This window comes from Danio rerio, chromosome 25, assembly GCF_052040795.2.
Source record: "Danio rerio strain M-AB ecotype USA chromosome 25, GRCz13ab, whole genome shotgun sequence".
Classification (NCBI taxonomy): domain Eukaryota; kingdom Metazoa; phylum Chordata; class Actinopteri; order Cypriniformes; family Danionidae; genus Danio; species Danio rerio.
Window position 1 is genome coordinate 4,855,916 of NC_141045.1, and position 14,359 is coordinate 4,870,274.

Consider the following 14,359-nt stretch of genomic DNA (forward strand, 5'->3'; position numbering starts at 1 on the left):
ACCCAGCCGAGGCTTGAACCTTCAGCGACCTTCTTGCTGTGAGGCGACAGCACTACCTACTGCCCCACTGCGTCGCCCGCAATTTTTAACGTATTTATTTATTACTAGATTTTTGATCAAATAATATCAGCTTTCATGAGCGTAAAAAGAACTGAATGATCAGCCTCTAAAAATATGTTTCTTGGAAAATGCAACTTTGGAAATCTTTCAATGCTGAAAAGGCAAGAAATGAAATGTCAGAGAAACAGACAGGAGGAAGTGGAGAGCATTACCACAGACAGGAGGATGGACAGAATGTGAGGGCTGCAGTGAGGAAGGGCGTCCGATAGACGAAAAGAAGACAGCGGGACGTAGAGCTAGAAAACCAGCGAGAGGAGATCAGACGAGAGATTTCGGGAAGGATGAACGGATGAGTGTGGAGATCTACATACCCCTCAACATCACTAACGCTCCCATGCTGTTGAAGATTGAGCACATAGAGGATGGACATGGAGATGACGCTATGGGACAAGAGCCAGACATGAGAATGAGCATGAAACACACACACACATACACACACACTGCGGATGGTCATTTACTGATGTCCTCTCTCTCACCTGAAGGCCATTATGATGACCAAAGCCAGGATGGTTGCCTGCATGAACTTGTGACTCAGACAGCTCTGCTCGGGGACAGCCCGCTGTACACACACACACACACACACACACACACACGCACAAACACACACATCTCAACACTCTGATCACACCGCATTTCATATTGTAATGTTTTATGATTCTGTCCATCCCAATACAAATCTGCTTTTCCAGGTGGTTCAATAACAGTTCATTCAAAGATTCAAGTTAATTCTCTTTGATTCTCTCTCAGCTTTTTTTATTCTATATGATTCCGTCCAATTCAAAAGGATTCTGTCCATCCTAATATGATTCTATTTCATCCATTATGATTCTATCCCATCCCATATGATTCTATCCCATTCAATATGATTCCATTCCATCTCATATGATTGTATCCCATTCAGTATGATTCTATTCTTTCCTTAGGATTCTATCCGTCTTAATATGATTCTATCCCATTTTATATGATTCTATCCTATCCCACATGATTCTATTCCATCCCATATGATTCTATTTTATCCCATATGATTCCATCCCATTCAATTTGATTCTATCCATCCCAATGTGATTCTATTTCATCCATTAAGATTCTTTTCCACTTAATATGATTCCATTCCATGTGATTCTATCTTATTCAATAGGATTCCATCCCATCCCATATGGTTCTATACCATTCTATATAATTCTATTCCATCCTACATTTATTCTATCTATTCTAATACAATTCTATTTAATCTATTATGGCTCTATCCCATCCAATTTGATAATGTCTCATCATATATGATTCTGTTCAATCCCATATGATTCTATGCCATTCAATTTGATTCTATCCATCCTAATACAATTTTATTTCGCCTCTTATGATTCTATCCCATATAATTCTATTCCATCCAACTGTATATGATTCCATCCCATCCCATATGATTCTATCCCATTCAATATGATTCCATCCCATCCCACATGAATCTATTCCATCCCATATGATTTAATTTTATCCCATATGATTCCATCCCATTCAATTTCATCCTAAAACATCCTATTTCATCCATTATGAGTCTTTCACATCCAATATAATTCTATTCCATCCTACTGTATATGATTTCGTCCCATCCCATATGATTCTATCCCATTCAATAGGATTCTATCCCATCCTATATGATTCTATACCATTCAATATAATCCCATCCCATATGATTCTGCACCATCCTATATGATTCTATTAATTCCCATATGATTCTATCCCATGCAATTTGATTCTATCCATCCTAATATGATTCCGTTTCATCCATTATGATTCAGTCCCATCCAATATAAATCTATCCTATCCAACTCTGATTCCCATATGATTCTGTCCTATCCAACTCTGTCTAATCCAGTATGATTCTGTCCCATCCAATTAGATTTTATCCATCCTAATATGATTCTGTTCTATCCAACATGATTCTATTCCATCCTATATGACTCTATTTCATCCAGCATGATCATATTTATTTAATTATTTTCCATTCCATATTATCCTATCAATCCGATATGATTGTGCTCCAGTTGATTTTGTTATATTCCACAATAAATAGCATGATTGGATCCCTATATGATTCCATTCTGATCCATCCTGTCACATTTGAAATCATCCCTTCCATTCCAAGATTCCTTTCCATTTGATTCCATGATTCCATATGAGTGTATATCCCAACTTCTATGATTCTGTTTGATTCCATTGTGTTTCTTTCTCATTCTACATCTCATCTATGTTATTATCACACCATATTCAGTTTTTCCCAGCATTATCATCCCATCCCACTCAAATACTGAATTAGTCAATATGCTTTGTGTATTGTATTTGAATCATACCTTGCTTCCTGGCATAGGTGATTTTTTCTTGAGCGGGCCACTTCCTGTTCGGCTAAAATAACTTCCTGATTGGCTAGAAAAGAAGAGAGCACATTTCTTCAGACTTTGAATCCACTCAATCAGCAGTTTCATAAACACACAGACACACACCTGACAGTTCCTCCACTGACGGTGCTCTTCATGCTGTCCAGTCTCCTCAGTTTGGCCAGTTTGCGGCTCCAGCGCTCCAATTCATCAATGCGGGTCTCCAGATTATCAGTGAGTTTGCAGAGCTCCTTCACTGCGCCCACATTCTCCATGAAGATCCGCTCCTGCACAGTCAAGTAAGAGCAGAGCTAAAGTCAGCAGGCAGCATGGACCTCACAACTCCACATCTGTCCGCAACTTTCCATCATCGTCTCACCACTAACAAACCACTCTAGGGTTAATTTGAAATTGTACCGAGACGACATCTTCAAGCAGGCCTGTATGCTTGTTTAGTGCACCTTTGGTTTACACCAGAGTTCAAGTGCTGCTTTCCCCAAATGATCCGCACCAAAAAGGCAACTGAACTCTGGTGCCTTTTAATCTATCGCTAATTGTCTGTGTGATGTTTTTCTAAACAAGTTTCAGGAAGAGCATATGCAGATATTCTGTCAAGGCTAGTTCATTATCAACTATTATTCTATTATCCAACCTGCTGTACATTGTTTTCTATTTGCTGAGGACTAGAGATGTGTACCAAAACCCTACGTAACCGGTATGCACCAGACCGAATTAGCTTGTGAATTTCGGTGACAAATTTTAGTGCCAAATAAGAAGCATAAAGGAATGCATCAAACAGGGTTCATACACATTTTTACTACTAAAATTCAATGAGTTTTCCAGGACTTTCAAGTAGATCTTCATGACCTAATGTTTCATGTAATGTCTACGTACACGGGGTAAATAACAAAAAAAATAAATCAATGCATGTTCAAAGTTATTACAGTATATCATTAAATTAATCTTTATATATATATATATATGTGTGTGTGTGTGTGTGTGTGTGTATATATAAATATGTATGTATGTATGTATGTGTGTGTGTGTGTGTATATATGTATATATGTATATATATATATATATATATATATATATATATATATATATATATATATATATATATATATATGTATATATGTATATATGTATATATATATATATATATATATATATATATATATATATATATATATATATATATATGTGTGTGTGTATGTATATATGTATGTATGTGTATGTGTGTGTGTGTGTGTGTGTGTGTGTATATATATATATATACACACACACACACACACACACACACATACAGTTGAAGTCAGAATTATTAGCCCCCCTGAATTATTAGACCACTTGTTTATTTTTTTTCCCAATTTCTGTTTAATGGAGAGCAGATTTCTTCAACACATTTCTAATCATAATAGTTTTAATAACTCATTTCTAATAACTGATTTATTTTATGTTTTTCATGATGACAGTAAAAAATATTTTACAAGATATTTTTCAAGACACTTCTATTCAGCTTAAAGAGACATTTAAAAGCTTAATTAGGTTAATTAGGCAGGTTAGGGTAATTAGGCAAGTGATTGTATTATGATGGTTTGTTCTGTAGACTATCGAGAAAATATATAGCTTAAAGGGGCTAATAATTTTGTCCTTAAAATCGTGTTAAAAAATTCGAAACTGCTTTTATTCTAGCCGAAATAAAACAAATAAGACTTTTTACAGAAAAAAAAATATTATCAGACATACTGTGAAAATTTCCTGAATCCGTCAACAACATTTGGGAAATATTAAAAAAAGAAGAAAAAAATTGTAAGGGGGCTAATAATTCTGACTTCAACTATATATATATATATATATATATATATATATATATATATATATATATATGGGTGACTTTTCCAAAACTTTAAGGGGTTTTTCAGATTTAAACTTTTTCAGGCCTGGAAAATGCCCTGTCAAAATATCCAGATGACCGTATGAACCCTGATCAAAGACACACAGAGGTACACGTTGTCACACCATCTCTAAGCATTTCATTATAAACAACTTGGAGGGATGTGGACAACATCTGCAATGTTAGGCATTTGTTCTTGTTGCTTAGGGAATGCACGCACGTAGGCAACGGCGGAGTACAGCAACAGGTATGATTGCATTCATCAAATTGGCCTAAACTAAGCATTCTAAAGTATGGCTATATTTTACAAGCAAGGATTCTGACACAACAACGTGAAGCAGACGCTAAATGATCAAAAGAACATATCAATGCGATTCAATTCAAATATAGTAAATATGAATTGACGTATACTTTAAACTTTAATTATATTGTTATTTAAAATGATTTAAAAAAAATCTTTTGTCAAATGAAAGATCTGTCTAGAGTCATCCACCAGAATTTTGCAGCTTAAAAGTATCGATTCAGGCACCGGCAATGTTTTAAAAGTATTGATTTAGCACCGGTATCAAACAATACCCAATACCGAGAACACAGACTGAATGGCGCTGCCAGTGCTCGAACTCAAAATCTTAAAAATCTCTTCGCGAGCGATTTGTACATGTGTAATCGATACCTCTGCAGCAGCTCTGCTACTCCACTCTAAAGTGTATTGATGTGGTGGGTGTTGTTGTTTTAGATTGTTCTCCTGTCTGATCCCTGTGAAATGAGAAATGAATTGGGGAAAAAACTGCAGTTCAAAGAAAGCAGAGTTTTATAGCACAGCCACTGATTGTGTCACTGTCACGGACCAATGGCAGCTCAACAAACTTGATTTTTGGACAGATTTTGTTTAGAATTATGTCATTTCAGTTTGTTATGCGATTTCATTTTAAATTATACCAGGCCTTTAGTGTGTGTGTGTGTGTGTTTGATTGTGTGCATACTTTATTGACCACCAGTAGATTGGGGATGGTCTCTCCGTTTGCACACACCACGTCTCCTCCTTCCTTCACGGCTTCTGGGAGAATCTGCTGGACCTCCTGAGCAATAACTCCTGATAATACACACACACACACAGAGAGAGAAACAAATAAAAACAGTAATGAGGATGTGGTTTTGTTGAGGATTAGTTTTACAGTCCTCAATTATGTTATGTACACATTTCGTAAAGAACTGTCTGAGTCACAGTTCACCGCATAATGAAATGGATGAAATGATAAATTGATATGATGCATAATGTTCATTCATTCATTTTCCTTCGGCTTAGTCCCTTTATTAATCAGGGGTCGCCACAGCGGAATGAACCGGCAACTTATCCAGCATATGTTTTAGCGGAAGCCCTTCCAGCTGCAACCCAGTACTGGGAAAATACATAATGTTGTTATGATTAAAAGTTTAAAAATGACAAAACTGAAAATAAAAATAAACTAAATATCAATAAAAACAAAAACTATACTATAAATAAAATTATAAGCAAAGAGCTTAAAATGACCAATAGACGACACTCAATAGAACGGTCTATTGAAACAGCAGCGCCCAACAACAGCCCCGTATTCCGCCATTTTGGAGTGAAAGTGATCGGCTGTCCATTGGATCTTATTGCTGTCGCGATGGCAAGCAGATGCTTTGTTTTTAATTTATTTATTTATAAAGCGCATTAAAGCTGAGATACAACCTGAAAGACGACAATACAACTCTTACCAACACAATCATCAGCAATTCTAATAGTTTATTTTACAGACTTATAATATGCTGTTGTTCTTTTGGAAGTTTCATTACAAAAAGGCCGCCGCTCCATCTAGTGGCTGTTTCCCAAATTTCACTAGAGTGTCGCCTCTTGGTGATTATGCTCTTTGCTATGAGTGAAATGAAAAAAAATTTGAGGTAAATATAAGTATTTAAAAAGTATTAAAAACTGAAAGATTTAAAGAATGTTGAGACAACAAACATCACAGGGAAACAAATGAAAACAATAAATAAAAAAAAATCAAGCTAAATCAAAAAATAAAAACAAATAAAACCAACAAAAGGCCATCAAAATATATATGTATTGTTTAGGGTTTTTCACCTTTATTATATAGGACTGTAGAGATGAGACAGGAATACATGGGGAGCAGAGAGAGGGGAAAAGATCGGCAAAGACCTCGAGCCGGGAATTGAACTCGGGTCGCCGTGAGCACCTCAACGCCATATGTCGGCACACGTTACCACTAGACTATTAGCGTTGACAAAGCCATCAAAAATTACTAAAACTCAAAACGAAACAACTAAAAACGATAACCGAAATAAGCAAATGAAAGCAATAAAAATATAGCTAAAACAATATACAATAAAACAATGACAAAAGCAAACCAAAATACTATAATTAAAAAAGAAAGTGCTGACTGAAAAGAAGAAGAATAATACACAAATAAAACCAAATTATAAAAATAAAGATAAGGATAAATATGAATGCTATATCAATAATACAAAACTAATTTAGAATAACGTTTAGCCATTTATTTGCAGTATGTAGTTACAAATGAACAAAATAGAAAGATCAGTCACCAACAAATAATTATTAATTTTCAGCATTCTCAAAACATGTTCTTCTTCTGATTTGGTGGTGAAATATAAGCGCAGACCGAAATATGAACATTAATTGAGTCTGATGTGTAAGCACGGACCGTACCCGTCTCAGCCGTGGCATCGATGCCCACCGTCGCAGCAAACTCAGGCTTATACTGATAATGAACCAGACGCATCTGAGAAATGCGTCGCAGGTTATCGGTTGTGTCCACCTGCGAACACACACACACACACACACATGAAGACAATAGGCCATTACCATACAATAAAAAAAATAATATTCAATATTCACACTAGAGTATATATAGAAAGGTACAAATGCATTAAACATACATAAAAAATACTGAAAAATGTCATAATCATAATATTATATTCAAAATATTCATAAATCCTGTCAATCAAAATGAATCAAAAGTTTTAATAAAAAAGGGTAAAAATAAATGCATCAATAATAATAATAAATTCATACATAAACAAATAAAACAATAAATAAATCTAAATGAAAGGAAATGTTTTTCACTTCTCATATGATGGTCGATTGATTATTTACTCCAGTGGTTCTCAAAGTGGAGGTCGGGACCCCCCGAGGGGTCGCAGGACAATGAAGGGGGGTCGCCTGGTGATTTCCAAAAATCTATTTATTTTTATTAAACAATACGAATGACCACATATTATCCATAACCTACTGAAGAGAAAAAAATGTTATTTATAGTTACTATATACTATATAGTTACTATAGTAGTTTATATTACTATTGGATTTTGGTAATTACATTATACTAAAGACACAGCAATCTCGTCAGATGCAGCAGATTGATTTTATAACACCAGGTTAAACTTTCTGGCACATTTACAGCACTGACATACATTTAAAAAATTAATTGAAGAATAGACTTTGGTCTATTGGTGTGTGTGTGCACCATTGCATGCCAGGTTTCTGTATTTTTAACCGCCTCAGAGGATATTGGGGGTCGCAAGTCACTGGCATTGTCATTTTGGGGGTCACAGGCTGAAAAGTTTGGGAACCCCTGATTTACTCAATCATAAATACGATCAATCAAAAATGAAAATACAAATGAAAGTAATTTTTTTTTTCTTTGCTTAATTTCAGATGTACCTCCTTGACGTTCTCCTTGGCTCTGATGTCTGAGGGATGCACGAGTGAGCCCATGACCTTCACGTTGCCGTGAACGACGAGCGCCTCATCGGGGCGATCCGTGTTGATGCCCACCCGCCCGTGATGGTACACAGAGTCTGGCAGCTGCCCTCGCTGCCACAGCACCTCACTGTCGCTCTCAAACTGACCTGGGTTCGACGCCTGGATGCAGAAGAACAAACAAACAAAAAGCCAAGTAAGACAATGATTTAGTTCAACTACAGTAACTGTAACTGACTGGGAATGCCAGATCTTGTGTTACTGTAAATCCTGGGGTGAGGGCAATATAATATACGGTTTGGACAGTATAAAATGAATGGAAACCTATGTAATGTCCCCACTTTTCACAAAAACAAACGTGTGTGTGTATATATACTGTGTGTGTGTATAAATTTAAAAAATATTTCCATGTGTAATTGTTAATAAATAATTACTATTAGAATAACATATTTTATAAATAAAAAATATATAATTGAAAAAGAAATATCAATAAAAATATATAAAAACAAAACCAAAATATTCCCATGTGTATTTGTTTATATATAAGTTTGTGTGTGTGTGTGTGCGTGTGTGTGTTTGTGTGTGTGTATATATATATATATCGTTAAATATAGTTAATATAAGAGTTTGTTGGAATAAACTTGATTTTCAGTCCTAACAAACAATCACTGATTATTTATTTTGATTATTAGATTGTTGATAATGATTATATTTATTATTAAGGCCCAATCCCAATTCTACCCCTTAGCCCCACCCCTTGGGGTGTCTCAATTATCTTTAGCTTGAAGGCGTTAGGGCTAAGGGTAAGGTGTGAATGGCCCTTCGAGTGAAGATTTTTCAGGACCACACTCCAAACCAAGGGGTAAGAAAATTTCCTAGAATACACCTGCCACAACGGCAGTATTGCTGAACCCGGAAGTAATGAGATGCAGAAATTTGTGTTTTTTAGTCATTATTATGAATTTTTAAGACAAACAAACACATTTTAATATAATTATAACCACGTACCTGTTTTACCATTTTACGCAAAAAAAAAACCTTGCTAACTTTGGCTATCTATAACACATAATGTACAGCAGTCCCACAACATTCTGACACTCGATGACACTGGAATCCCCTGTCAGAAAAGTCTAGTGCTGGGAATGAGCTTTTTACAGTGTCTGCTTTAATGTTCATGTCGTTTTCATGCGTTTACATAGATGAATATGGCCACTGTGTAAATACACAGTACTGTTACGTTCTATTTGCGTTATGATCATTATGATAACATGATACATGCCTTCAGTGATCTCCTGAAGATAAATACCAAAAAATAAAGCAACTGGAATAACTCCAGTAGTCGCGATCGTCTGATCTCATATGAAGCAAGAGGTCGCGATGACATATGATGACGTGTGCAGGTGCTGTAGTGCTGTCCTAATTCTTAGGGGTCAATTTTGAAGCCCCTCCCCTTCACATTTGGTTGTAAAGGCCATGGGGAAGGGGTTGGGGTACAAAAATAAAATTGGGATTGGGCCTAACTCTCATTTTCATAAAAAACCTAAACATAAAATGACAATATTTTATTTAAAAATGTGAAACTCCGAAGAAATGTTACTTCTATACAACACTGTAAAAAATACAGGGCTCCACACAATTCCTTCATGTTGTCCCAACACAAATCGATTAAGTTAACTTAGCACCTAACAAATTTATGTGGATTGAACATAAAAAATTAAGTTGTCCGAATGAAATCTCAAGAATTGTGTTGTTTCAGCTCATATTAAATAAGTAGTTTGAGCGGCTAAATAAGTATCTGAGTGAATAAAACCATATTAACCTTTTCCTCAAACCTATATCTGATAAACACACGATCTGCACCAACAGAACTGTGATCTCTTAACAACAAAATCATTTAAAAACACCATTAAAACTCTAACACACACACACACACACACACCTGAGTATAAATGTAAATAAAAGAGACGGCAAATCCAAACTAGAGGCAAACGTAAACAAAAACAAAAGCAGCACACTGTAACGGTAACTGTGATTGGTCAGAGGCAGATGATTGATAGACAGAGACAGGCTGTGATTGGAGGAGGTCGGTCAGACACGACCAGACTGACAGCGGTTACCCTGACGATGATCCTCTCGGAGACGTGAGCCGCCACACTGAAGCTCTGACTGTGACACTGAGCCTGCAGAGACACCACCAGCATGAAGTACCTGACGACACACACACACACACACACACATAGTTATGCGATATGCAAGTATTGATATTGAAAAGCCAGAGCTTATTGGGTATAAAATAGAAGATTTACATTCAGTAAACTTCACGATTTTGATTAATAACATTTTTATTTAGTTTGAAACTTAAAATGAAGACCAGACCTGTTTATTCAGATATCTGAGAACAGGAACAAAGAAGGGTCCAATAAAACTGAATTTTTTACTTTCTCTTTCTTTCTTTCTTTCTTTCTTTCTTTCGTGTCTTTTACATTTCTTGTCTGTCTTTCCATCCTTCCTTTCTGTCTTTATTTCTGTCTCTCTCTTTTCTTGTCTGTCTTTCCTTTGTGTCTTAATGCTTATGTTTTTCTTTTATTCTTTCTTTCTTTTCCGTCTTTCCTTTTCTGTTTTTCTTTCTTTCTTTTCGTTTATTTAATTTTCTATTTTTTTATATCCATCCCTCTCTCTCTCTCTTTTCTTTTTCATTCTTTCTTGTCAGTCTTTGTCGTTTTGCTTTCTTCAATTTCTTTTTCCTGTCTTTCTTTCTTTTCTGTATTCATTCATTCATTCATTCATTCATTCTTTCTTTCTTTCTTTCTTTTTTTATTTCTTTCTTTTCTTTAGTTTGTTCTCTGTCTTTTCTTTATTTCATTCTTTCTTTCTGTCACTTTTTGTTTCTTTCTTAATTTTATTCAATCTTTCTTGTCTATCTTTCCCTTTCGTTTCTGTCTTTCCTTCCTTCCCTGTCTTTCTTTCTTTCTTTTTTTTCTTTCTTTCTTTCTTACTTTCTTGTCTCTTTCCTTTGTCTTTTTGCTTTCTTCTCTTTCTTTTTTCAGTCTTTCTTATCTTTATTTTATTTCTTCTTTCTTGTCTGTCTTTTCCTTTCTTGTCTGTCTTTCTTTCCTTCCCTGTCTGTCTGACTTTCTTTCTCTCTTTTTTGTCTCTTTTCTTTGTCGTTTTGCTTTCTTCTCTTTCTTTTTTCAGTCTTTCTTATCTTTATTTTATTCTTTCTTTCTTGTCTGTCTGTCTGTCCTTTTTTGTCTTTCTGGCCTGTCTTTCATTTTCTTTTCTGTCTGTCCTTCTCTTCTCCTTTCATTCTTTCTTTATTTTTTCTTTTTCTTTCTTTCTTTTTTCTTTACTGATATTCTTTTTTCTGTTTCTGTTTCTCTGTCTGTCTGTCTTTCTTTCTTTTCTGTGTTTTTTTGCATTTATTTATTTATTTGTTGAACATTCTAAAACAAACAGTTATAAAAAAAAACTCACAGAAAAATTCAATTAAAAGTTATAAGAAGAAAAAAAGTTCCATAAAAGATAAATCAGAGAACTCTGACTGGACATCCTATTAACATTCCCGAGCGTTAGTTCATAACTCTGAGGAAACATTCAGCAATGTTCAGAGAAACTGTTAGCTAGACGTGTGCTAAATGTGAGTATATGACATATAAATATATTATAACTAAACATAATGATTTTATATAAAGCTGCTATATAAATATGGATATATGGATATATATATAACATGTTCAAATAGAGCTAGTTGGGTTTTCTCAGTAATGGTCATATCTCGCACCTCTGGTCAGGGTTGGGTTTGCCTTTCTTTCTCATGTTATTAGCGGTGGTCTCGCTGAAGTGAAGACGACCCACCGTGACTTTAGTAACCTGCTCTGGCGGCAAAGTCACTCTGTAAAACAAGCAGTTGACATTTACATCACACAACAGCTTCAATACACACACTCGCAGAAACTAGTTTAAAAGACTCACAGCACAGGTTTGAAGGGTCTTTTGCTGCGGTCAGACTGAGACTGCTCCACATTAATGGACTGATTCATGGCTTCCAGCTGAAACAAACACACACACAAATACAGTAAGAAAGCATTTCTAGTAGGGTTAAACGTTTTTAGAGCATAATCTAATTGCGATAACATTTTTAACGAGTACTGCAATTGCAAATTAATAAGCATTTTTTTAAAAGCTCTTTGTTTCTTTATTGATCAATAAAGACAAGAAATATTTAATTATTTAACAACCTTCTTAAAATAACAGTTCACACTTTAACACCACACAAAAATAAATGAAATCATAATTACTCAATTGTATTTGTTTTGGTTTTTTCCCCCAATGCATGTAAACTAACTTGATGTCAAAATGACATCAAACTGACATCTAACATTGGCATAAGAAAGCGTAATCTATGACGTACAGTTGAAGTCAGAATTATTAGCCCCCTTTTAATTTTTATTTTCTTTTTTAAATATTTCCCAAATTATATTTCACAGAGCAAGGAAATGTTCACAGTATGTCTGATAATATTTTTTCTTCTGGAGAAAGTCTTATTTGTTTTATTTCAGCTAGAATAAAAGCAGTTTTTAATTTTTTAAAAATCCATTTTAAGGTCAATATTATTAGCCCCTATAAGTTACATTTTTTTTCGATAGTCTACAGCAGTGGTTCCCAACCTGGGGTCCGCGCCCCCCTAAGGGGGGCGCCAGAGTTCACAGGGGGGGCGCGGGAGAGGATAAGTATTGAGGTAGAAAAAGGCATAAAAATGGTCCACTATTATAAAGGGCTTTGCAATTAATCGAAAATCCGATTTAGATTTCGGTTTCAAATGATTATAAAAAAGCATTAATCGAGATAATTGATTATTGCATCATATTTCGCCACAGTTATACACGTGTTGCTCTTAAAAGCGCGAAAGAGCTTATGTGTGTGTGCAGCACAATCACGCAGTCAGAAGCATGCGCAGATCAGCATTCACTCTCATTCACACACTGAGACGAGCAGAGGAGCGCAGACATCTAGTCATCTTAACGTGAACGCTTTAATGGTCAAATAGGTGTCAAAACGCAGTGTTTAGTGATTATTTACATTAACCCTCATTTGTGTAATAAACAAACGAGTTGAGGATCAAAAGACGTGAAAGAGAAACCATTAAAGATACAGCGCGCTATAATCCTTCTGCCGCCTGTTTTTATCATTATTAAACAAACATAACGAGAAAGCCCTCGCTGCTCTTGACTGAAGGACTGCTGTAGCTAAAGTGTTTTTCTTACAGTGAAGATGCTTAAAGCACAGTTTGTTTCATATTTTTATTCTATTGTATTTATTTCTCTTTCCTTTGCAGGGTGGAAAATAACTGTATGTATACAGTTGAAGTCAGAATTATTAGCCCTCTTGAATATTAGCAAACCTATTCCTGCCCAATTTCTGTTTCGTGGAAAGAATATTTTATTAACTTATTTCTGAACATAATAGTTTTGATATCTCATTTCTAATTACTGAGATTTCTTTTTGTCTTTGCTATAATGACAGCACATAATATTTTACTAGATATTTTTCAAAATACAAGCATTCAGATTAAAGTGCAGTTCAAAGGCTTAATTAGAGTAATAAGGCAAGTCATTATAACGGTAGTTTATTCTGCAGACAATCAAAAATATATATTGCTTAAAGGGGCTAATAACTAAAATAAAACAAATAGAAGAAAAAATATTATAGGAAATACTGTTAAAATTCCTTGCTCTGTTAAACATAATTTGGGAAATATTTATAAAAAAAAAATCTCAGGAGCGCTAATAATTTTGACTTTAACTGGCAATGGTTTTGAATAATCGTGATTACAATTATGACCAAAATAATCGTGATTATGATTTTTCCCAAAATCGAGCAGCCCAAAAAATAAAAAATAATCTAAACACATGCTTAAAATTCCAACATAATAGTGAAAATAATTAAAATAAATAACTTTAAATAATTATTTAAATTTTGCTCACTCGCGCAATCTGCTTGTCAACGTGTAGTAAAGGCAAAATCAAAACAAAAATGGCAGACAAACGTAAATGCAGTGATTCTTCAGAGGCGAAGAAAAAGATTAGACAGTATGACAAAGCTTACCTAAATTTTGGTTTTATTGAAGGCCAAGACAAGTTAAAACTGATTAATTAATATTTTCTAAACATATTACTATTTATTAATATTACACACACACACACACACA

The 14,359-nt window shown here is 34.7% G+C and overlaps 1 protein-coding gene across 24 annotated transcripts in view; it reads right to left on the bottom strand.

Annotated features, from left to right (window-relative positions):
- myrf (myelin regulatory factor) overlaps positions 1 to 14,359 on the bottom strand; it is an 81,475-nt gene that overhangs the window by 14,875 nt on the left and 52,241 nt on the right. For 10 of the 24 annotated variants that reach the window (XR_015525928.1, XR_015525929.1, XR_015525927.1 and 7 more), the window contains exons 9-19: positions 12,124 to 12,200; positions 11,933 to 12,043; positions 10,269 to 10,359; positions 8,113 to 8,313; positions 7,100 to 7,208; positions 5,373 to 5,482; positions 2,619 to 2,779; positions 2,469 to 2,541; positions 597 to 679; positions 432 to 500; positions 273 to 356 (exon numbers count right to left, since the gene is read on the bottom strand). Coding sequence is in view for 12 of the 24 variants with exons in the window: in XM_087311401.1 (XP_087167527.1) it covers positions 273 to 356; positions 432 to 500; positions 597 to 679; positions 2,469 to 2,541; positions 2,619 to 2,779; positions 5,373 to 5,482; positions 7,100 to 7,208; positions 8,113 to 8,313; positions 10,269 to 10,359; positions 11,933 to 12,043; positions 12,124 to 12,200 (1,169 nt within the window). In the remaining 12 variants the exon portion in view is untranslated. Of the gene's footprint in view, positions 1 to 272; positions 501 to 596; positions 680 to 2,468; positions 2,542 to 2,618; positions 2,780 to 5,372; positions 5,483 to 7,099; positions 7,209 to 8,112; positions 8,314 to 10,259; positions 10,360 to 11,932; positions 12,044 to 12,123; positions 12,201 to 14,359 lie in introns of all 24 variants that reach the window. The other 14 variants (XR_015525931.1, XR_015525930.1, XR_015525932.1 and 11 more) reach the window with 4 other exon arrangements.